This window comes from Tachyglossus aculeatus, chromosome 1 (genome assembly GCF_015852505.1).
Source record: "Tachyglossus aculeatus isolate mTacAcu1 chromosome 1, mTacAcu1.pri, whole genome shotgun sequence".
Taxonomy (NCBI): Eukaryota; Metazoa; Chordata; class Mammalia; order Monotremata; family Tachyglossidae; genus Tachyglossus; species Tachyglossus aculeatus.
The window spans coordinates 146931717-146957582 of record NC_052066.1 but is presented as its reverse complement, the minus strand read 5'-3'; the positions used below and the strand labels follow the sequence as shown (position 1 = coordinate 146957582).

The 25866-nt window shown below is 44.4% G+C and overlaps 1 protein-coding gene across 1 annotated transcript in view; it reads left to right on the top strand.

Annotated features, from left to right (window-relative positions):
• TECPR2 (tectonin beta-propeller repeat containing 2) overlaps positions 1-25866 on the top strand; it is a 105868-nt gene that overhangs the window by 2974 nt on the left and 77028 nt on the right. The window contains exons 2-5 of the mRNA XM_038743292.1: positions 7285-7566; positions 16785-16913; positions 18369-18500; positions 23484-23641. Of these exons, the coding sequence (XP_038599220.1) occupies positions 7348-7566; positions 16785-16913; positions 18369-18500; positions 23484-23641 (638 nt within the window). The 5' untranslated portion in view covers positions 7285-7347. The remainder of the gene's footprint in view (positions 1-7284; positions 7567-16784; positions 16914-18368; positions 18501-23483; positions 23642-25866) is intronic.

Below are 25866 nucleotides of genomic sequence, written 5' to 3'. Positions count from 1 at the left end.
TGGGGAGGTTACAAGGTGATCAGCTTGTCCCCGGGGGGGCTCACAGCCTTAATCCCCATTTGACAGATGAGATAACTGAAGCACAGAGAAGTGAAGTGACTTGCCCAAAGTCACACAGCTGACAATTGGCGGAACCGGGATTTGAACCCATGACTTCTGATTCCAAAGCCCATGTCCTTTCCACTGAGCCACGCTGCTTCTCTTAATAATAGTAATGATGATGATGGTGCTTGGTAAGCGCTTACTATGTGCCAAGCACTGTTGTTGGTGATGATGATATTTGGTAAGCGCTTACTATTTGCCAAGCACCTTTGATGATGATGGTGTTTGGTAAGTGCTTTACTATGTGCCAAGCACTGTTGTTGGTGATGATGGTATTTGAAAAGCGCTTACTATGTGCCAAGCACCGTTGATGATGATGGTGTTTGGTAAAGGCTTTACTATGTGCCAAGCACTGTTGTTGATAATGATGGTATTTGAAAAGCACTTACTATGTGCCAAGCACCAGTGATGATGATGGTATTTGGTAAGCGCTTACTATGTGCCAAGCACCGTTGATGATGATGGTGTTTGGTAAGCGCTTTACTATGTGCCAAGCATTGTTGTTGATGATGATAGTATTTGAAAAGCGCTTACTATGTGCCAAGCACTGTTGTTGATGATGATGGTATTTGGTAAGTGCTTACTATTTGCCAAGCACCATTGATGATCACGGTGTTTGGTAAGTGCTTCACTATGTGCCAAGCACTGTTGTTGGTGATGATGATATTTGGTAAGCGCTTACTATGTGCCAGGCACCATTGATGATGATGGTGTTTGGTAAGCGCTTTACTATGTGCCAAGCACTGCTGTTGATGATGATGGTATTTGAAAAGCACTTACTATGTGCCAAGCACCAGTGATGATGATGGTATTTGGTAAGTGCTTACTATGTGCCAAGCACCGTTGATGATGATGGTGTTTGGTAAGCCCTTTACTATGGGCCAAGCATTGTTGTTGATGATGATGGTATTTGAAAAGCGCTTACTATGTGCCAAGCACTGTTGTTGATGATGATGGTATTTGAAAAGCGCTTACTATGTGCCAAGCACTGTTGTTGATGATGGTGGTATTTGGTAAGCGCTTACTATGTGCCAAGCACCGTTGATGATGATGGTGTTTGGTAAGTGCTTTACTATGTGCCAAGCACTGTTGTTGGTGATGATGGTATTTGAAAAGCGCTTACTATGTGCCAAGCACCGTTGATGATGATGGTGTTTGGTAAGCGCTTTACTATGTGCCAAGTACTGTTGTTGATGATGATGGTATTTGGCAAGCGCTTACTATGTGCCAAGCACCAGTGATGATGATGGTGTTTGGTAAGCGCTTACTATGTGCCAAGCACCGTTGATGATGATGGTGTTTGGTAAGCGCTTTACTATGGGCCAAGCATTGTTGTTGATGATGATGGTATTTGAAAAGCACTTACTATGTGCCAAGCACTGTTGTTGATGATGATGGTATTTGGCAAGCGCTTACTATGTGCCAAGCACCGTTGATGATGATGGTGTTTGGTAAGTGCTTTACTATGTGCCAAGTGCTGTTGTTGATGATGATGGTATTTGGTAAGCGCTTTACTATGTGCCAAGCACTGTTGTTGATGATGATGGTATTTGGTAAGCGCTTACCATGTGCCAAGCACCAGTGATGATGATGGTGTTTGGTAAGTGCTTTACTATGTGCCAAGCACTGTTGTTGGTGATGATGGTATTTGGCAAACGCTTACTATGTGCCAAGCACCATTGATGATGGTGGTGTTTGGTAAGCGCTTTACTATGTGCCAAGCACTGTTGTTGATGATGATGGTATTTGGCAAGCGCTTACTATGTGCCAAGCACCAGTGATGATGATGGTGTTTGGTAAGCGCTTTACTATGTACCAAGCACCGTTGTTGGTGATGATAGTATTTGGTAAGCGCTTACTATGTGCCAAGCACCATTGATGATAATGGTGTTTGGTAAGCGCTGTACTATGTGCCAAGCACTGTTGTTGATGATGATGGTATTTGGTAAGCGCTTACTATGTGCCAAGCACCAGTGATGATGATGGTGTTTGGTAAGTGCTTCACTATGTACCAAAGCACCGTTGTTGATGATAATGGTATTTGGTAAGCGCTTACTATGTGCCAAGCACTGTTGTTGATGATGATGGTGGTATTTGGCAAGCGCTCAGTGGAAAGAGCCCGGGCTTTGGAGTCAGAGGTCGTGGGTTCAAATCCTGGATCTGCCAATTGTCATGTGTGACTTTGGGCAAGTCATTTAACTTCTCTGTGCCTCAGTTACCTCATCTGTAAAATGGGGATGAAGACTGTGAGCCCCCCGTGGGACAACCTGATCACCTTGTAACCTCCCTAGCGCTTAGAACAGTGCTCTGCACATAGTAAGGGCTTAATAAATGCCATCATTATTATTATTAAGCACCGTTGATGATGATGGCATTTGGTAAGTGCTTACTATGTGCCAAGCACCCTTGATGATGGTGATATTTGATAAGCACTTACTATGTGCCAAGCACCGTTGATGATGGTATTTGGTAAGCGCTTACTATGTGCCAAGCACTGTTGTTGATGATGATGGTATTTGGTAAGTGCTTACTATGTGCCAAGCACTGTTGTTGAAGAAGTGGATTTTTCAGAGTGGGCAAACCCTGATTTTCTTTTGTGAAATGGGGTTAGTTTCACATTTGGCTGTACGCTACAAACTAGTGATTTCAATTATGTACATCTTAACTTATGTTTTCAAAAGTCTCACTGGGCGAAAATATTTTGCCAACGTTTTATTCCTTTCAGTGGACCAAAGTCTTCATATAGTGCCGCAACAAGAATTTGCATCCCACTAGCCTTCCTCTGCACTTATGCTAATAATCATCTTTTACATGAAAGGAAGATTCAGGGGGTTAAACATAACTCGTTTTTCTGGAAATGATCTCAAACTTTGGGAACGTATTAACATTTTTCTCAGCATGTTATTTTGCCACTATATGTGATTTTTGTTTTGTGGTTTAAATTGTCATGCAGTAACAAGGTTGTTTTCAGAGACTCTGAATTGCTCTAGTGATGGTAAAGTCACTTTTGCCTCGGAGCTGTTGGGTTTCAGAACCTGCTTTTGAAATTCAGCATCAGGCCCCCTGACCAGAGAGAGGTAGAGGAAGACAAAGGAAACACACAGGCCTGGGAGTTAGAGGATCTGGGTTCTAATTCTGGCTCTACCACCCGTCTGCTGTGTGACCTAGGGCAAGTCATTTAACCTCTCCGTGCCTCAGTTACCTCATTTGTAAAATGGGGATTCAATTCTACTCCTTCCTGCTTAGACTGTCAGTACCATTGTGGGCCAGGGACTGTGTCCAACCTGATTAACATGTATGTACTGCAGTGCTTGGCACATAGCGCTTAACAAGTACCATTAAACAAAACCAAAATCACAGCAAAACACATGGGAGAGTACCATAGGCCAGTAAGTCCCTACTTACAAGGAGCTTCCGATCTAACAGATGTATGGATTAAACGTAGAAAATCAAAACCAGAGAAGGGGCTCCAACAACCTGGGGATTGGGAATTATCGCCTTCATGGAGCTAGTGTCTATGAAGTGACTTCGTCTTGGCCTCCCACTGAAGTATTTATGGGTGAAGACATTCATTCAGTCATATTTATTGAGCACTTATTGGGTGCCGAGCCCTGTATTAACGGTAAAGTAACCAATAGGTTGCTTTGGAAACCAAAATTGGGAATCCCCACAGCACCTGTATATATGTATATGTGTTTGTACATATTTATTACTCTATTTATTTATTTTACTTGTACATATCTATTCTATGTATTTTATTTTGTTAGTATGTTTGGTTTTGTTCTTTGTCTCCCCCTTTTAGACTGTGAGCCCACTGTTGGGTAGGGACTGTCTCTATATGTTGCCAACTTGTACTTCCCAAGCGCTTAGTACAGTGCTCTGCACACAGTAAGCGCTCAATAAATACGATTGATAGATTGATTGAATCTCAAAGGTAAAAGTCATTTGCTGAGCTTAACTCTCTTCATTAGAAAGTGTGTGTTTTATATCTGTGTATTTTTTTCTTACTATGTGCCAGAGAACAGCTCCAATATCCAGAGTTGTTCTGTATGTTTTTTGGGGCAGAGTTGGGAAGATTACATCAGTTAGTCATAATTTAGAGCACTATAGAGTTAGGTATGGCCCTTGCCCTCAAATAGTTTTTGATCTAGCCGAGGAAATGGACACTAAAGTAATTTTCAGAGAGGCGGAGGAGGAAAAAGTTAATATATATGAGAGTGTTTTGTGAGGCTGGTTGATTACTGCTTGATTACTTGAAGGCCCAAGCTGGGGTGATTGAGGTGGTGGTGCCTCATTTGGTGGTGATACAGTTAAGGAGGCTTTTTAGATCCCTCGATCCTCTATCTTTTCCTAGTAAGTGTTCACTCCTTTGCTGTTAAAATCATTTGAGGACTGATTGGGAACACCAAGTTCCTATATAATCCCGAGTTGTGTTTATTGTTGATGAATTGTGATCAATTATTTGGAGAAGCAGTAGACAGCAGAGAAGCAGCATGGCTCAGTGGAAAGAGCCCGGGCTTTGGAGTCAGAGGTCATGGGTTCAAATTCCGGCTCCGGCAGTGGTCAGCTGTGTGACTTTGGGCAAGTCACTTCACTTCTCTGTGCCTCAGTGACCTCATCTGGAAAATGGGAATCTGGAAAACTGTGAGCCCCCCATGGAACAACCTGATCACTTTGTAACCTCCCCAGCACTTAGAACAGTGCTTTGCACAAAGTAAGCACTTAATAAATACCATCATCATTATTATTTAGACAGCTGTGGAACTTCTTCCAAGTTGTCTAGGAAGAAGACTTTTTTTTCTTAATGTAGTATTATTGTGAAGTTTTAAGGAGGTCTCAGTGTCTCTTTACTGGCCTCAAAGTCCCATCGACACTCTGGACACTAGCCCTGGAAGTCTGATTACCAATATAAAAGGCAATTTTGTGTTCCAGAATTCTGCTCAAATTTGAGAAGACCAGTCCCCCTAACATTCTGACCTACTGGGCAGGGAGTCTGATGAAGTAGTTATGTCATCTAACTGCTGCCAAGTTTCTCATTATTGGTGGGAATAAATAGCAGGCAGTAAAAAGGGCATGGTAACCTGAAGGTAGTGCCAGAGAAGGCACTTTTCAAGCCGTTAAATGAATGGAGAAAATTATTTGCTCAGAGGACTGTGATTTGAACTTGATTAATTCGTTATTTGCTGCCTTTCTTGCCTGTTGCTCTAGCAAATACTGGGGAATGGAATTTTAAATTGAAACGGTTTCCAGTTTTTCTCATGTGCAGTTGACCGAGCACACGGTCCTAACTTCCTCAATTCCAGGATTGCTTAAGGGCAGGAGATGGTCCGCATTCCGAAATCAAAAGCTCAACACTCAATGAGAGAAACTGGAGATTGGGAGGATCTCCTTTGGGTATGGACTGACCTGCATATTTCAGATTCCACACAGAACCCCAGGATCCTCTTAAAGGAGCCCCCCCCCCAACCAGAATCCATTCCATGTTGGTGTATTTATTCAATCGTATTTATTGAGCACTTACTGTGTGCAGAGCAGTGTACTAAGCGCTTGGGAAGTATAAGTTGGCAACATATAGAATCCACCAACACCATCCCCGACCCGTGGTAGTCCCAAGGAGTTGAATTGTACTTTCCAAGCGCTTAGTACAGTGCTCTGCACACAGTAAGAGCTCAATAAATATGATTGCATGAATGAATGAGTCTATAGGGCTTTCAAGACTTTTGGGCGTTCCCTGTACCAAAAATGATAACACCCCTTTGCTTCCACATTTGTCGATCCTGGGTTTGTGTGGTTTTTTTTTTTTTTTTCAAGTTGTCAGTCACTTATGGGTAATGTGTAATTTGGGATACTCTTCCCTCTGAACTATTAAAAACCCCATTTTAGGAACTTAATCCTGCTTTCCCCCCACCCTCCAATATATTTGTATTGAACATTTCATTTGGCATTTAAGCCTTTAAACACACTGGGGATGTTTTGTCCTTGGCCATCCAAGACCTGTGACCCTCTGAGACTGTGGGTCCCGGAAAGATGTGGAGAACCTTGGCTGCGCTCTCTCCCCTTCAATTGATCAGCTGTAAATGTGTTGATGCTTAGGATGCATCATTTCCTTTTCAGTCGGTTATTCTTGAGGAGGTCCACACTGACAACTCCCCCAAACATTCCCATCTGTGCTGTTGGGCCACTTTCCCTTCATATTTTGCAAACCAGGAGAATAGCACAGAGGAGTCAGGCAGGATGTTTAAAAATACTTCTGAATTTGGTTGCTTGCAAGAAGACATCGGGCTGCATCTAGGAACTGACGGGTTTCTAAGGGTGGAAAAAAGGGTGGGTGGAAAGCCGTGCTGCCATGGCTGGTTGTAATAGCCCGTTAAGGTGGAGTGGGGGGCCTGTTTGGGGAGCAAGGCCCTTTAGGTGTTGTCCCATCATCATCAATCGTATTTATTGAGCGCTTACTGTGTGCAGAGCACTGTACTAAGCGCTTGGAAAGTACAAGTTGGCAACATATAGAGACGGTCCCTACCCAACAGTGGGCTCACAGTCTAAAAGTCCCACACAATCTGGAGGAGAAGCATGAAAGTGGGAACGAAATCCTTTGGGAATAGTAATGTCAACATTGTCCTCTTCACCAAACATTTATTGTTACAGTGTATTTATTGTCGTATTGTACTCTCCCAAGTGCTTAGAACAGTGCTTTGTACACAGACAGCATTTGGCCAAATACGATTGAATGAATGAATTAAATCCGGTCACTCCTTATGAGAAACAGCATGGCCGAATCGAAAGGGCACGGGCCTGGGTGTCTGCTGTGTGATCTTGGGGCAAGTTATTTCACTTTTTGGTGCCTCAGTTACCTCATCTGTAAATTGGGGATTAGGACTGGGAGCCTCATGTGGGACGTGGACTGTATGATTAGCTCGTATCTACCCCAGCGCTTAGTACAGTGCCTGACACATATAGAAAGGGCTTAACAAATACCATATCAAAAAACCCCCCATCATGGAGCTTGATGCTACAGAACAGTCCCAATACGGCTGTTTAACAAGTGTGAGTGACTTCATTAGTGCCGTTATTTATTCTTATTAAGATGTATTTGCCTCCAGCTGTTAAATGCTACGTGATTTTGGTAAATGAATGCAGCCGTTGGGGAAAAACCTGCTATTTTGGGTTTTTTTTTTTCTACAGGCTTCCGTTAATGTCAAAGCAAGCGTTTGTTTTCCTGCCTGAAGCCCACTCCTGCAGTTTGCCATGGCCTCTGTGGCTGAGCCAGCAGTGTTTAAGGAGTTTTGTCCGCTGTATTATCTCCTGAATGCCATCCCGACTAAGATCCAGAAGGGATTCCGCTCCATCGTGGTTTACCTCACAGCCCTAGATACCAATGAGGACTACATTGCCGTGGGCAGCAGCATTGGGATGCTCTACCTGTATTGCCGGCAATCAAACCAGATGAAAAAGTACAACTTTGAGGTAGGTGTTTCTTCGGGTTTCAGTTGCGCAGCGTCAGTAAGTGTGCCTTATCCATAGATGTTCTCCGCACTCGCATTTTCCTGACTTTGCTTACTTCAAGATGGTGTAGTGGACAGAGCAGCGGCCTCGGCGTCAGAAGGAAATGGGTTCTAATCCCGGCTCCCCCACTTGTCTGCTGTGTGACCTTGGGCAAGTCACTTCTCGCTGCCTCAGTTACCTCATCTGCAAAAAATGGACAATAAGAATCAATCAATTAATCGTATTGAGCGCTTACTGTGTGCAGAGCACTGTACTAAGCGCTTGGGAAGTACAAGTTGGCAACATAAAGAATAACATTCTTAAACATAAGAATGTGAGCCCAATGTGGTACAGAGACTGTGTCCAACCTGATTAACTCGTATCTACCCCAGCGCTTAGAACAGTGCATGGCACACAGTAAGCGCTTAACAAGGACCATTATTATTATTAATACGGGCTAGGTTTATTTTCAGTTTACTAGGAAATATTGCCTGCTACCTATTTTTTTCCACGTTTGTATCGGCCCGGTAATAATTTAAAAGGAATAGGCAGTGCTCCTTAAATGAGAAGCAGCGTGGCTCAGTGGAAAGGGCACACGGGCTTTGGAGTCAGAGGTCATGGGTTCAAATCCTGCCTCCGCCAGTTGTCAGCTGTGTGACTTTGAGCAAGTCACTTCTCTGTGCCTCAGTTACCTCATCTGTAAAATGGGGATTAAGACTGAGCCCCCCCCGTGGGACAACCTGATCACCTTGTAACCTCCCCAGCTCTTAGAACAGTGCTTTGCACATAGTAAGCGCTTAATAAATGCCATCATTATTATAAGGAGGATGTGCCCTGCCGACAGGAGACATGTCTACCAACTCTGTTGTACTATACTCTCCCAAGCACTTGGTAAGCACTGCATAAATACCATTGATTAATTAAAGAAAATATACATTTTAGTGTGTGCACTTTGACGCTGTGCATGTATATACATGCAACCATTTCCCCTGCCATTGCAGCCATGCAGCTCATGAAAGAGCATATTCTAATTCCCCAACAGTTCGTATTCAAAACATACAGTGGAAACAGAAGCAGCGTGGCTCAGTGGAAAGAGCACGGTCTTTGGAGTCAGAGGTCATGGGTTCAAATCCCAGATCTGCCAATTGTCAGCTATGTGACTTTGGGCAAGTCACTTAACTTCTGTGCCTCAGTTACCTCATCTGTAAAATGGGGATTAAGACTGTGAGCCTCCCATGGGACAACCTGATCACCTTGTAACCTCCCCAGCGCTTAGAACAGTGCTTTGCACATAGTAAGCGCTTAATAGATGCTATTATTATTATTATTATTATTATTATTATTATTATTATTATTATTATTATTATTATTATTATTATTGACAGACTCACTGTAGGTGAGTCTTCAGGTACGGTTTTCCCTGTCCTATTCACAGGCAGTAGATTCCCGAAAGTACTCATGCTGGGAAAGATCAAAGACTTATGGGATAAAGAGAGTAGGAACTTTACAGCTGCCATCACCCCAGGGGAAATTCAAGAAGGTTTACAAAAATCATTAAAAAAAAAAGTATTAGCCCACAGAAAGCTATGTGATTAACATTTGTAACAGGCCCTTTAAAAGTCCTAATAGAAGGATCACCTCCAAACCAGAGTGAACGGTTTATCTTCAACCCTTGCAAAATCATTCCTGCCCAGAAGGAAGAAAATAGAAAGCATAGTGAAGGCACATGCATTGGGTGCAAATGATTTTTACTGTAAAGAACTGTCAGTTTTGCCATCCAAGTTATAAGGAAAATCAAAGGAACTTCTGTTAGACTGCAGAAACTGTTTGACAGTCTCTGCTCCCATAAGTCCAGTTCAGCATCCTGTAAATGTGTTGAAAACTGTTACAATAAATTCTCTGTTATATTAAATCCTGAGTAATGCGATGGAGTTACTAATCTGGGAAGGTATGAAGCACAATGCAGTCAGTGAGCAGGGCTAATGAGCCAGTGCTTGAATAGCTTGAAAAGGCACGGGAAGTATAATCCACGTACTCAAAAGTTTATATTACAGTACAAAAATTGTTGAGTGACTACATAAAAGCTCAGTTGTTGAGATATGTTGTTTTCATATTTTTTCATATTTGTCCTAGTGTTAGCTCGTTATGGGCAGGGATTGTGACTGCTAAAATTGTTGTACTGTACTCTCCCAGGCATTTAGTACAGTGCTCTGCCCATAGTAGGTACTCAACAAGTACCACTGATTCAAAAGAATGTCAGACTTGCGCCCTGTACAGGATTGTTTCTTTTTTTACCAACTAATACTTGTTTTGATATTGTTCATTAGAACTAGCAGCAGCCACATTTAAGGGATGGGGAAGAGTCAAATCAAGTCACTAGAGTAAAGTCAATAAAGGCCATCTCTGTCTCCTATTCTGCAACCCTGCTCTTGGCTCTTAATATTCAGATTACCTTTTCCCCATTCCTCTCACACGGAAATGATTTTTTCCCCCCATATTTCCGTGTCCCTTTGTGAGTAGAAGGAGAAAGGGGGTCGTTCTCTCCACCTCTAGCCACCTTTTTTCCGAGCTGCTCCAAGTATTCCCCAGGAGCTGGGGGAGATGGGGGAAGAGATCAAAGTTTGCGGGGGCAAGGAGCAGTAAGATTATAAAACAGCAAGTCAGGGCATTCTCTGATTTCAGCACCAGCTCCCATCATCAAAAATGCATTTTCCGCTCCAACTCTGTCCCTCTCAACTGAGCGCCAACCGTGTAAAGGTGGGGCGATGGAAACATTTGCTAAGAAACAGGCTGCTCATTCTCCCCCTCCCACCATGCTCAAGAGGAAGGTTTGTTTGTGTTTTTTCAAAGGCTTAACACCATCCGGGAGTCAAGAGTGTGGTTTTTCGATTCTGTAGCCATTGCTACCATGTTAGAGGAGGTTGTATTTGAGCTTAAAGAAACGTTTAGTGGGACTAAGTGAGAGCTGCAGTAATGATAATAATAATAATGATGGCATTTATTAAGCACTTACTATGTGCAAAGTACTGTTCTAAGCACTGGGGAGGTTACAAGGAGATCAGATTGTCCCATGGGGGGCTCACAGTCAGTCCCCATTTTACAGGTGAGGTAACTGAGGCGCAGTGAAGTGAAGTGACTTGCCCAAAGTCACACAGCTGACAATTGGCTTAGCCGGGATTTAAACCCATGACCGCTGACTCCAAAGCCCGGGCTCTTTGCACTGAACCACACTGCTTCTCTAATCATTGTAATAATAATAATAATTGTGGTATTTGTTAAGTGCTTACTGTGTGCCAGGCACTGTACTAAGCACTGGGGTGGATACAAGCAAATCAGGTTGCACGCGCTTATGAATGAATCCTGTATGGCACTCAATCAATCAATCAGTCAGTCGTATTTATTGAGCGCTTACTGTGTGCAGAGCACTGTACTAAGCGCTTGGGAAGTACAAGTCGGCAACACATAGAGACAGTCCCTACCCAACGGCGGGCTCACAGTCTAGAAGGGGGAGACAGAGAACAAAACCAAACGTACTAACAAAATAAAATAAATAGAATAGATATGTACAAGTAAGATAAATAAATAAATAGAGTAATGAATACGTACGAACATATACATATATACAGGTGCTGTGGGGAAGGGAAGGAGGTAAGATGGGATGGTGAGGGGGAGAGGAAGGAAAGAGCTCAGTCTGGGAAGGCCTCCTGGAGGAGGTGAGCTCTCAGTGGGGCCTCAACAAATATCTTTAGCTACTACTATTACTTCTATACTTCTATAAGTGAGCTTGTTCAGACTAGGTGTTACAATATGCGGCAGGTCCCAGGGCTCAGACCCCGTAAATGCTTTGTTAAGCACTTACTAATGTTAATAATAATGATGGTATATTCTATTCTATTTATTTTATTTTGTTAGTATGTTTGGTTTTGTTCTCTGTCTCCCCCTTTTAGACTGTGAGCCCACTGTTGGGTAGGGACTGTCTCTATATGTTGCCAACTTGTACTTCCCAAGCGCTTAGTACAGTGCTCTGCACACAGTAAGCACTCAATAAATACAATTGATTGATTGATTGATTGCTTACTATGTGCCAAGCACTGTTTTGAGCGCTGGGGTAGATACAGGGTCATCACGTTGTCGTAGCCTATTTTGAAAGGGATGGAACGATGCTGGAAACCCAAGGCCTTGTTTGGGGAGGTTTGGAGCTGGGAGTGTAGTGGTAGTGCCAAAGCAGAGTTTCCCGGGGTTAAACTAGAAGAGGATAGACATTTGCTTCCAGGGGATGTGCGCGTTTACCCCTTGGACTGAAGGAGCTGAGACCCGGTTGATGCTACTTTGCACAAAACCTCACGCGACACTGAGAAATGAGTTTGTGACCACATCCAGTCTGGTGTCAACCACTACGATTGAGTGCCTCTGCCCTTTTCTTCCCAAAACAGGAGCTGCAGGGAGCCAGAGAGCTGTCAGAGCCAGCCCAATCTATTTAACCCAGCCCTGGGATTTTGGGATTTTCCTGAACCTCGGCAGACTTGGCAAGGGAGGGGGATTCACACTATTGGCTGATAAGCATTTGCGTAGAACAATTTTACTTGTTTTTTTTTTCCATGTGAATGACCCTTACATAGGCCTGTTGGCCACTCTGTTCATGAGAACCACTTCAGTATTCATTCATTCATTCAGTCGTATTTATTGAGTGCTTACTGTGTGCAGAGCACTGTACTAAGCGCTTGGGAAGTACAAATTGGCAACATATAGAGATGGTCCCTACCTAACAATGGGCTCACAGTCTAGAAGGGGGAGTGAGACAACAAAACAAAGCATGTAGACAGTCAAAATCGTCAGAATAAATATAATTATAGCTATATTCGCATCATTAACAAAATAAATAGAATAGTAACTATGTACAAGTAAAAAAATAGAGTAGTCAATCTGTACAAATATATATGTGTTGTGGGGAGGGGAAGGAGGTAGGGCAGAGGGCGGAATGGGAAGGAGAAGAGGAAAAAGGGGGCTCAGTGTGGGAAGGCCTCCTGGAGGAGGTGAGCTCTCAGTAGGGCTTTGAAGGGAGGAAGAGAGCTAGTTTAGCGGATGTGAGGAGGGAGGGCATTCCAGGCCAGGGGGAGGACGTGGGCCGGGGGTTGACGGCGGGACAGGCGAGAACGAGGCACAGTGAGGAGGTTAGCGGCAGAGGAGTGGAGGGTGCGGGCTGGGCTGGAGAAGGAGAGAAGGGAGGTGAGGTAGGAGGGGGTGAGGTGATGGACAGCCTTGAAGCTGAGAGGGAGGAGTTTTTGCTTGATTCGTAGGTTGACAGACAGCCACTGGAGATTTTTGAGAGGGGGGTGACATGCCCAGAGCGTTTCTGTACAGAGATAATCCGGGCAGCAGAGTGAAGTGTAGACTGAAGTGAGGAGAGACAGGAGGATGGGAGATCAGAGAGGAAGCTGATGCAGCAGTCCAGTCTGGGTAGAATGAGAGATTGAACCAGCAAGGTAGCGGTTTGGATGGAGAGGAAAGGGCGGATCAAGCTGCATGGCCAAGTGGATAGAGCACAGCCCTGGAAGTCAGAAGGATCTGGGTTCTAATGTCCACTCCGCCACCTGTCTGCTGTGTGACCGTGGCCAAGTCACTTCACTTCTCCGTGCCTCAGTTAATCCCTCAATTAATAAGGATTAAGACTGTGAGCCCCTTATGGGTCACTGTGCCTCGTTCTCACCTGTCCCGCTGTCGACCCCTGGCCCACGTCATCCCCCTGGCCTGGAATGCCCTCCCTCCGCACATCCACCAAGCTAGCTCTCTTCCTCCCTTCAAGGCCCTACTGAGAGCTGACCTCCTCCAGGAGGCCTTCCCAGACTGAGCCCCCCTTTCCTTTCCCCCTGCTCCCCCTCTCCATCCCCCACACCGTACCTCCTTCCCCTCCCCACAGCACCTGTATATATGTATATATGTTTGTATGTATTTATTACTCTATTTGTACATATTTATTCTATTTATTTTATTTTGTTAATATGTTTTGTTTTGTTCTCTGTCTCCCCCTTGTAGACTGTGAGCCCACTGTTGGGTAGGGACTGTCTCTATATGTTACCAACTTGTACTTCCCAAGCGCTTAATACAGTGCTCTGCTCACAGCGCTCAATAAATACGATTGAATGAATGAATTAATTAATTATGGGACGAGGACTGCGTCTAACCTGATTAGCTTGTATCTACTGTAGAGTGCTTAGCACAGTCTAAACTGTGAAAGTCTAAACACCATGCCAACCTCGTTCACTTCAAGTTTATCCTTTCCTGCCTTAACTCAGCCCTCTCTTCTGCCAGACAAAACTATTTCTCCTCCCTTATTGACACCCATGCCCGTCACCCCCACCAGCTCTTCCATACATTCAACTCCCTTCTCAGGCCCTCGGTTCCTCCCCCTCCTCCTTCCCTCACCCCCAACGATCTGGCCTCCTACTTCATTAACAAAATTAAATCCATTAGGTCCGACCTCCCCAAAGTCTCTTCCCCCCTTTCTCCAACCCTCCGGCTCTCAACACTCTCTGCTACTCTCCCATCCTTCCCAGCGGTATCCTCCGAGGAACTCTCCTCCCTCCTCTCAAGTGCTACTCCGGCCACCTGTGCTTCTGACCCCATTCCCTCTCATCTTATGAAATCTCTCGCTCCATCCCTTCTCCCCTCCTTAACTTCCATCTTCAACCGCTCACTCTCCACTGGTTCCTTCCCCTCTGCCTTCAAACATGCCCATGTCTCTCCCATCCTAAAAAAACCCTCTCTTGACCCCACCTCACCTTCTAGTTATCGTCCCATATCCCTCCTACCATTCCTTTCCAAACTCCTTGAACGAGTTGTCTACACGCGCTGCCTAGAATTCCTCAACAACAACTCTCTCCTCGACCCCCTCCAGTCTGGCTTCCGTCCCCTTCATTCCAAGGAAACTGCCCTCTCACAGGTCACCAATGACCTCCTGCTTGCCAAATCAAACGGCTCATATTCTGTCCTAATCCTCCTCGACCTCTCAGCTGCCTTTGACACTGTGGACCACCCCCTTCTCCTCAACACGCTATCTGACCTTGGCTTTACAGACTCCGTCCTCTCCTAGTTCTCCTCTTATCTCTCCGGCCGTTCTTTCTCAGTCTCTTTTGCAGGCTCCTCCTCCCCCTCCCATCCTCTTACTGTGGGGGTTCCCCAAGGTTCAGTGCTTGGTCCCCTTCTGTTCTCAATCTACACTCACTCCCTTGGTGACCTCATTCGCTCCCACGGCTTCAACTATCATCTCTACGCTGATGACACCCAGATCTCCATCTCTGCCCCTGCTCTCTCCCCCTCCCTCCAGGCTCGCATCTCCTCCTGCCTTCAGGACATCTCCATCTGGATGTCCGCCCGCCACCTAAAGCTCAACATGTCGAAGACTGAGCTCCTTGTCTTCCCTCCCAAACCTTGTCCTCTCCCTGACTTTCCCATCTCTGTTGACGGCACTACCATCCTTCCCGTCTCACAAGCCCGCAACCTTGGTGTCATCCTCGACTCCTCTCTCTCATTCACCCCTCACATCCAAGCCGTCACCAAAACCTGCCGGTCTCAGCTCCGCAACATTGCCAAGATCCGCCCTTTCCTCTCCATCCAAACTGCTACCCTGCTCATTCAAGCTCTCATCCTATCCCGTCTGGACTAATGCACCAGCCTTCTCTCTGATCTCCCATCCTCATGTCTCTCTCCACTTCAATCCATACTTCATGCTGCTGCCCGGATTGTCTTTGTCCAGAAACGCTCTGGGCATGTTACTCCCTTCCTCAAAAATCTCCAGTGGCTACCAATCAATCTGCGCATCAGGCAGAAACTCCTCACCCTGGGCTTCAAGGCTGTCCATCCCCTCGCCCCCTCCTACCTCACCTCCCTTCTCTCCTTCTACTGCCCAGCCCGCACCCTCCGCTCCTCCGCCGCTAATCTCACTGTACCTCGTTCTCGCCTGTCCCGCCATCGACCCCCGGCCCACGTCATCCCCCGGGCCTGGAATGCCCTCCCTCTGCCCCTCCGCCAAGCTAGCTCTCTTCCTCCCTTCAAGGCCCTACTGAGAGCTCACCTCCTCCAGGAGGCCTTCCCAGACTGAGCCCCTTCCTTCCTCTCCCCCTCGCCCCCCTCTCCATCCCCCCATCTTACCTCCTTCCCTTCCCCACAGCACCTGTATATATGTATATATGGTTGTACATATTTATTACTCTATTTATTTATTTATTTATTTATTTTACTTGTACATTTCTATCCTATTTATTTTATTTTGTTGGTATGTTTGGTTCTGTTCTCTGTCTCCCCCTTTTAGACTGTGAGCCCACTGTTGGGTAGGGACTGTCTCTATGTGTTGCCAATTTGTACTTCCCAAGCGCTTAGTACAGTGCTCTGCACATAGTAAGCGCTCAATAAATACGATTGATTGATTGATTGATAGCACAGGGCCTGTGACTGTGAGCCTCCCGTGGGACAACCTGAGCACCTTGTAACCTCCCCAGCCCTTAGAACAGTTCTTTGCGCATAGTAAGCGCTTAACAAATGCCATTATTATTATTATTACCTAAATAGGAAATGGGATGGAGTTCTCTGGCCAAAATAAAGAGTGGATAGAGCATGATGACCCTGGGAATCAGAAGGACCTGGGCCTTATCAAGGCTCCGCCACTTGGCTGCTGTGTGACCTTGTTCAAATCATTTCACTTCTCAGTGCCTCAGGTATCTCATCTGTAAAATGGGGATTCGTACTGTGAGCCCCCTGTGAAACATGGACTGTGTCCTATTTGATTAATAATAATAATAATGGCATTTATTAAGTGCTTACTATGTGCAAAGCACTGTCCTAAGCGCTGGGGAGGTTACAAGGTGCTCAGGTTGTTCCACGGGAGGCTCAGAGTCTTAATCCCCATTTTACAGACGAGGGAACTGAAGCCCAGAGAAGTTACACAGCTGACAATTGGCAGAGCTGAGATTTGAACCCATGACCTCTGACTCCAAAGCCCGTGCGCTTTCCATTGAGCTTCTCTATTTCCTTGCTGCTTCTCTATTTCCATGCTGCTTCTCTAGCTTGTATCTATCCCAGTGCTCAGTTCAGTGCCTGACAAATACCGTTAAAAAAAAAAAGCATCCATATTTGTGATTGCTGCCTCTGTTTTGCCTTCTAATGAACAATCCCATTGGTTTTTACAAAACTGTGATTTCCTCCAGGGGAAAACTGAATCCATTACAGTTGTGAAACTCTTAAGCTGCTTTGATGACCTGGTTGCTGTTGGTACAGCATCAGGGCGAGTTGCAGTTTTTCAGCTGGTGTCCACATTGCCTGGAAGAAACAAGCAGGTAAGTCATCTACTTTTTAGACTATTTTAACATTTTAGCACATTCCCACATGATTCCCAGATCATCGGCGCAGTCGTAAAACTGTTAAAAAATTGTATAGTTTTTAAACCTTGCAAGAACACACCAAAACTTGACCTATGCCTTTTAGTTCATATAGTACTGTAAATTTCTGGTGCGTTTTAAAATTTAAATTCTTTGGTTAAGAACGAAATCCTTTAAGAGCTGGTCTCCAAATTTAAGTTCATTCCCACCCCCACCCAGAAGTAAATCCATATGGGCTTGTTTGGGAGTTGATCGGTGGGTGGGGTGAGGAATCAATCAATTTAGTGAGCGCTTAGTATGTGCAGAGCACTGTACTAAGCATGTGGGAAAGTACAGTACAACAGTTGGTAGACATGTTCCCTGCCCACAGTGAGTCTAGAGGGGGAGCCAGAATTAGTATAAATAAATTACAGATTTAATATGGATGTAATTAATGAATTGCAGAAATAAGGATGTAATACATTGCGGCTATAATTTACAGATAAAATACGGATGTGATAAATTACGAGTATAATTTAGGGTTATAAAATGTATATAATAAATTAGGGATATAATTTACAGGTGTAATATGGATGTAATAAATCATGGATGTAATTTTTGGATATAATACAGATGTAATAAATGATTCGGATAGATTTTACAGATATAATATGGGTGTAATAAATTATGGATATAATTACGGATATAACAGGGACGTAATAAATTATAAATTATATAAATAATTGTAAATCATAAACATATAAACATTTAAAAAATTTAAAAATATAAAATTTATATATAAATATTATTTAAATTATAAATAAAATATAAATATAAATTTATAAATTATAAATTATAATTGTTATAAATTATGGATATAAATTTATGGATATAATTTAGGGATATAAATCCCTCCCCCCGAGCCCCTCCACCCCCCGCCCCGACCGTGAATGCGGCACCTCGGTGACGACTGCCTGCAGGCCTTCCAGGATGCCTCGGCTGCACGGCTCTGCAAGAGGCATGCACACTGGCATCTCTACGATTCTGTTGCAGGCTTACTACCCACTGGGTAGCTCTGTGACAACGGTTTCATTTCCGTACTGCTGACTTCGAAGTAGTTTCACAAAACACCCCTAGTTTCCAGCCAGTTAGTGGGGTCGTGAGTCAGTGGGCAGAGCATTCTTCGGCTGGGTCTGGACGGTGGGTGTCCCTGGCTGAACCAGGTAGTAGAGAAGGGTGTCACAGGGCGAGGGACTCTCTTCCTCAGTGTTCAGAAGGTGGGCAGCTAATTCGGAAGAGAAAATTGTATTTACTGTACGTATTTCTGTAGAGCTGAGTCATTGAGTAAAGTGTGGTTTCTTCCCCCCCCCCACTCCCATCTTGCCATCTTTTTTCCTCTGTACTTTTGTGTCCTCTCCCGCCGCCACTTACTAGTTTCGGAGATTCGATGTGGTCGGAATTCACAAAAGTAGTGTCAGCGCTCTGGCTTGGAGTCCCAATGGAATGAAATTGTTCTCTGGAGATGACAAAGGGAAAATTGTCTACTCCTCTCTTGATCTGGACCAGGTGAGTGTTTTCTAAAGGGGGGTAACGTTGGCCTTTGAAGCTCGTCTCTAAAACAAGGCTTTGTCGCGGCTGAACCTGGATATGAGAATCTATTATTATTAGTCAGTTTGTATTCTTGGTGATGTTCTCCTTATCTCTCAACTTTCTGGCCTGGAATGCCCTCCCTCTGCCCATCCGCCAAGCTAGCTCTCTTCCTCCCTTCAAGGCCTTACTGAGAGCTCATCTCCTCCAGGAGGCCTTCCCAGACTGAGCCCCTTCCTTCCTCTCCCCCTCGTCCCCCTCTTCATCCCCTGCATCTTACCTCCTTCCCTTCCCCACAGCACCTGTATATATGTTTGTACATATTTATTACTCTATGTATTTATTTATTTTACTTGTACCTATCTATTCTATTTATTTTATTTTGTTAGTATGTTTGGTTTTGTTCTCTGTCTCCCCCTTCTAGACTGTGAGCCCACTGTTGGGTAGGGACTGTCTCTATATGTTGCCAGCTTGTACTTCCCAAGTGCTTAGTACAGTGCTCTGCACACAGCGCTCAATAAATACGATTGATTGATTGATTTCTTGTAGGGGTCTCTTCTCAAATATAAAGAACCACTCAACTTCAGGTAAAAGGATGGCCTTTATCTCTGTTGTCATTCACACTTCCCTTCTCAATTTGTGCTCTGCAAAAGAGCCCCTGTAATAAGTGAAGTGGATGGCCCCTTGTCATTTTTAGGGAAGGGTGCTGTGGAGTGATGTGAAGCCCTCCTCTTAGTGACTGGCATAAGTCCAAGCACTTATCAGCTCTTCTTATAAGTGCTGATCCAAGCACTTACCATTTCCTGCCTTGACTTCCGCTTTAGCCTCCTCACAGACCTCCCTGCCTCCTGTCTCTCCCCTTTCAGTCCATACGTCATTCTGCTGCCTGGATCATTTTTCTGAAAATGCATTCAGTCCATATCTCCCCACTCCTCAAAAACCTCCAGCGGTTGCCTAGCCACCTTCACATTAACCCTTCACTCCTTACTTTAGAGTCAGTCAACTCTCTTCCCACTCCCTTTCCTCGTTAATCTACTACAGCCCAATCCACACACACTGATCCTCTAATGCCAGCCCACTCTCTGGACGCTGATCTTGTCTATACCTCCGCCGGCCCCTTGCCTGTATCGTCGGAACTCCTTCAGAGCTGAGAGTCCACCACTCTCCCAACCCTAAAAACCTTCCTAAAGCCACATCTCTTCCAAGAGGCCTTCCCTGACTGAGCTCTCAATTCCCCTACCCGGCTCCCCTCTTGAGTCAATTATGCATTTGGATGTCTACTTATTTTATTTTGTTAGTATGTTTTGTTTTGTTCTCCATCTCCCCCTTCTAGACTGTGAGCCCACTGTTGGGTAGGGACCGTCTCTATATGTTGCCAACTTGTACTTCCCAAGTGCTTAGTACAGTGCTCTGCACGCAGTAAGCGCTCAATAAATACGATTGAATGAAGCACTTTGATCACCCCAATCCTACAGCACTTAGGTACAGATCCTTATATTCTACTAATAATCCTACCTGTAATTTCTTTTAAATTTTGTCTCCCCTTGTAATCTGTAAATTCCTTGTGGGCATGGATTGCACCTATCAATTCTACTGTACTATACTTTCCCAAGTACAGTGCCCTGCATTCAGTAAATATCATCAGTTGATTGGGTTGAATATTTCAGTTGACAGTAGATTCCAGAAATCAGAAACCTTTTGATTTCTTGCTATAGGAGGAAGTGAGGAGAATAGCTGTTGTGGTGATGACCCAGTTGCTCCAGCTTTGTACTCACTGCTGCTACCCAAGTTGAGCAAAATAGTTTTTTCCCCTTAGCCCATCTTTGGAATGCCCTCCCTCTTCATATACAACAGACCAGCACTCTCCCCACCGTCAAAGCTCTACTAAAATTACATCCCCTCCATGAGACCTCCTTCTGCCCCTGCTGCTTCTTCCTTCTGTGTCGCCTAGGTACTTGGTACTCGCCAAGCCCTCAACAGTGCTCTGCGCACTCTAAGTGCTCAGTAAGTATCACTGATTGATTTGCTTGAGATTGTGGAACCACTACTCCAGGCAAGGTGGCACCAAGAGTGACCTGGAGCTAGTGCTGCTAATAGTTAATCATTCAATTAGTCAATCAATCAGTGGTATTTATAGAGCACTTATATGCAGAGCACTGTACTAATCACTTGGAAGAGTACAGTGCAACAGAGTATAGGCTACTAACTAAAGGGGAGGCATGCATTAATATAAATAAATAGTGGATATGTGCATAAGTGCTATGGACAGAGGGTTGGGTGACTATGAAGTGCTTAGAGGGTACAGATACAAGTGTGTAGGTGACACAGATGGGACAGGGAATAGAGGTTTAATCAGGGTAGGCCTCTTGGAGCAGATGTGATTTGAATAAGGCTTTGAAGGTGGGAAGAGTGGTGGTCTTTTATATATGGAGGGGGAAGGAGTTCCAGTACAGAGAGAGGATGTAGGCATGGGGTCAGCAGAGAGATAGACGAGATTGAGGTATAGTGAGTAAGCTCGCGTCAGAGAAAAGGGTGTGGACAGGTTTGTGGTAGGAAACCAGAAAGGTAAGGTAGAGTGAGTGCTTTTAAAGCCAATGGTAAGGAGTTTCTGTTGGAGGCGGAGGTGGATGGGCAACCACTGGAGATTCTAGAAGAGTGGGGAGATGTGAGCTGACTAGTTTTTGTAGAAAAATGATCCAGGAAGCAGAGTGAAGCATGGACTGGAGTGGGAGAGACAGGAGGCAGGGCGGTCGGCCAGAAGACTGATACAGTAGTCAAGGTGGGATAGAATAAGTTGTTGGATCAGCATAGTAGCAGTTTGGATGGAGAGGAAAGGGTGGATTTTAGTGATACTGTGAAGGAAGAACCGACAGTATTTTGTGACAGATTGGATATGTGTGTTGATAAAAGAGCTGAGTTGAGGATAATGCTAAGGTTACGGGCTTGTGAGAGAGAGAGTTTGGTAGTGTGGTCTGTAGTGATAGGAAAGACGCAGGGAGGCCAGGGTTTGAGCAGAAAGATGAGGAGTTTTGTTTTGGACATATTTTTGAGCCCTCGGCAGTACATCTAAGTAGAACTATCCTGAAGGGAGGAGGAAATGGGAGACTGCGGAGAAGGAGAGAGATCAGGCCTGGAGAGGTAAATTTGGGAATCATATGCATAAAGATGGTATTTGAAGCCATGGGAGCGAATGAGTTCTTCAAAGGAGTGGTGTAGATGGAGACTAGAAGGGGACCCAGAACTGAGCCAAGTGGAACTCCCACCTTTTATCCCCAGAATTCATCCTGACAGTTCCTGCTACTAGTGAGAATTATAGACTTTGAGCATTCGCTATGGACAGGCAACAGAAAAAGCACTTAGTGGGCTTGCAGTTTCAGGGAGTACTTGCAGTTCAAAACACAGAAATGAAAATAATATCTGCCTCTGCTTGGTGCTCCGTGGCTTGGGGAGGCATGAGATAAATCATGCGAAAGCACTTTGAGCTTTGGACAAAGGGTATAGCAATCTAAGGAGTTTTTTCATGAGACAGTACTGATAATAATGTTATGTGAAATCTGATCATTTGTTTTCGGTAACAAGCACTGTTTTCAGTAAGGTATTCATTCAGTTGTTTTTTTCATGAGACAGTACTGATAATAATGTTATGTGAAATCTGATCATTTGTTTTCGGTAACAAGCACTGTTTTCAGTAAGGTATTCATTCAGTTGTAGTTGAGTGCTTACTGTGTGTAGAGCACTGTACTAAGCACTTGGGAGAGTACAAGAAACAGACATTCCCTGCCCACAACGAGCTTACAGTCTAGAGGGGGTGGTAGACAACACTAACTCCTCCAAGTGGCTCTCCACTGACTCTTGTTTGAGATCTGCTTATCGGAAGAAATCACAAATCATCCTCTCCTGAGGAAATCTATTGTGTCGGGTGGCGAGCTGATGTAAGTGCTAAGCGCTTAGTACAGTGCTCTGCACACAGTAAGTGCTCAATAAATACGATTGATGTAAGGGGATCAAAACAGGTGAAATGCTTTAAAGACACATTGGCGTCAAACGGGAGACGTGGCGTAACCATGGACATTTGGGAGGCAGAAGCAGAAGACAATCCATCCCTCTTAGGACAGAGACTTGGAGAAGACCACAACGCCAAGAGGACGACGGAGCCGAGATGATGGCAGATCCAGTGGGAAGCCAGTGCAGTAGCGCAGCCTGGCATAACCTTTTTCTATATGTGGTGTATATAGGCCAAGGAACAGTTTGGCCCAGTGGTTAGAGCATGGGCTTGGAAGTCAGAAGGACCAATTGAATGAATGAATGAATACAATAGAATGAATGAATGACCAGGGTCTAATTCCAACCCTGCCACTGGTCTGTTCTGTGATCTTGGGCAAGTTACTTCCCTTCCCTCTGCCTCAGTTACCTCACCTGCAAAGTGGGGATTAAGACTGTGAGCCCCATGTGGGACGTGATGGACTGTGTCCACTCTGAGTAACTCATGTCTACCCCAATGCTTATTACAGGGCCTGACATTTAACGAAAAGTATTAAAAAGAAATGGTGTGGAAAGGGCTTTTTCATTCATGTGGGTAATAAAGTTGTAGGTATAGATCTACATAGAATTCCATCCATCAGTAGCATTTCTTTGAATCCCAAAAGGCCTTTTGATATTTTGTCAAACTCCTTGAGGGCAGCAGGAACTGCATCTTTCACTTTTGTGGTATCTTTCCAAGAGCATAGCACAGTGCTGTACACTCAGTAGGCTCTCGATATTGAATGAGCGAACATTGGATAGATGATGTTAAATCCCTTTTACCTCACGCTAGCTGAGAACTTTCCAAATAATCGCAGTGTAATGTCACTGAATTTAAAGAGGTTTAAAGCATGCATTTCAGGTAAAGGTAGTGAAGAGGGGCTACTAAGAAATATATTCTATTTTAATCGGTGGTGGTTTATCTCCTGCTCGCCCCAACAGGGTGTTTGCAATTCCAACTTGGTGTTAGAAGAACCATCTTCAATTGTCCAGCTGGACTACAGCCAGAAGGTGCTGCTTGTCTCAACCCTCCAGAGAAGTCTGCTTTTTTACACCGAAGAAAAATCCGTCAAGCAAGTCGGGACCCAGTCTAGAAAGAAGTAAGAGATGTAGAAATGTTCGTGCCGTTCAGTTCTGAACCTTTGGTTAGTTATGCAAAATAAAATAGCGCTCCACCCTTCAGGTTCTTCTCCCATCCATTCCACAAGGGCCTGTAGCAACACCTAAGCTCTGCTTCAGTATTCGAGACTCCCCTCTCCTCCCATCACTGACCACCCCCCAACTCCAGAGGCAGGCACAGAGCAGAACCGGAGGGGTGACTGGTGTGAGACTGAGCTCTCTTGCCCCAAATCCCTCAACCTTTCCAACTCCATCTGGACTGTAAGCTCCCTGTGGGCAGAAAGCATGTCTACCAATACAACTTTGTTGTGTTAACCTCTCCCAAGAGCTTAGTACAATACTCTGTGCACAGTAAGCACTCAATAAATACCACTAATTGACTGTTGATCTCATGCAGCTTGGCGCGGTGATCTTTCCTTGTTGGCACTCTTCTTCGGAAGGAATTTTCTTCCGACCAGTCAACCTTCTTCCATTTCGTATTCCACCTTGCTCTTTAAGTGTCTTCTCCTCACCTTATCACCACCTGTCCCAGAAAAGAAATAATTAAATGAAAATGTCAGCCACATGAAGCAAACTTTTTTTCCTTATCCTTCTCTCTTATCTTTTTTATGTTTTCTGTCTCAGATTGTAAGATGCTGAGACAAGACCCATTTCTTGTTTCTATTCAATTAATTGGTCCAGTGTGCCTAAAAAGTCAATAATAATAATTATGGTATTTGTTAAGAGCTTACTAAGCACTGTTCTAAGTGTTGGGGTAGATACAAGGTCATCAGCTTGTCCCACTTGGGGCTCCCAGTCTTAATCCCCATTTTACAGATGAGGTCACTGATGGAGAGAGAAGCAGCATGGCTCAGTGGAAAGAGAACAGGGTTGGGAGTCAGAGATCTTGGGTTCTAATCCTAGCTTGCCACATGTCTGCTGTGTGACCTTGGGCAAGTCACTTAACTTTTCTGATCCTCAGTTACTTCATCTGTAAAATGGGGATTAAGACTGTGAGCCCCACATGGGACAACTTGATCACCTTGTATCCCTCGAGCGCTTAGAACAGTGTTTTGCACGTAGTATGTGCTTAACAAATGCCATTATTATTATTATTATTATTATTATTATTATTATTATTATGTGGTCTGCCCAAGGTCACACAGCAGACAAGTGGCTGAGGTGGGATTAGAACCCACGTCCTCTGACTCCCAAGCCTGTGCTCTTGCCACTAAGCCACGCTGCTTCTCAACATGGTGCTGGGCATCATCAGGAAAGGGATTGAAAAGAAGAGGCCTAGTTTTTGCCACTGTATAAAGTGGTTCGTCTGCACCTGGATTACTGTTGGACACAGTTCATTAGGATACCTTGGATCACGATTCCTCCTTAGGCCTGTAATTACTTTTTAAGTGATATTCAGTGAGAGGGGGTTTCCCTGAATTATTGTGGGAGTAACCTGTGAAATGTTTCTGGTACCCAAATACTCAGAATTGAGACAAAGAAGTTTAGTTGGTAGCACAAGGAGAGATAAGGGATATGCCAAACCAGATCCAAATGTGTAGCCACAAACTATTTTAAATATGCATGTAAATTTTTTTAGAATCACAAAAGTCTGGGCAAGTTACAAGTTAGTACACAGGCAAGATAAGGTATAAGTGAAATGAGAGGTCCAGATTGTCTCTCTTTATTCCTATACTTTACTTTCCAAGCAGTTAGTACAGTGCTCTGCACACAGTAAGTGCTCAATAAATACGATTGAATGAATGAGAAAGGGACAGAGGGATACAGAGTGAGGGGGTAAAAGGGATAGAGAAGGTGAATGACAAAGAAGTAGAGACAACAATATGGAGAGGGAACGAGCCCAAGAATGAAAGTAATGATGTGGAAGAAGAGAAAGAACAATATATAGCTGCAGAAAGAAGAGAAAAAAACATGAAAATAAAGTGCCTTTGCCACTCTCCCCTAGAAAATAAACAAGAAAAGGTGTGATTAAGGCAAAATGAAGCTAACAGTGAATTAATTGCCTTTGTTGTAAGAGGAAAAGAAAGATAAAACCAATCTAAATATCGGTATTTGCCTGCTCAAAATGACTTGAGACAAACAACAACAGACCCGCATGACTGAATACCCTAAACCAAATTTCTGGTTCCTGTTTTCTTATTTTCAAATTTTAGCAATGGGAAGTTTGGAGCATGCTTTATCCCAGGACTGTGTAAGCAAAGCCTGC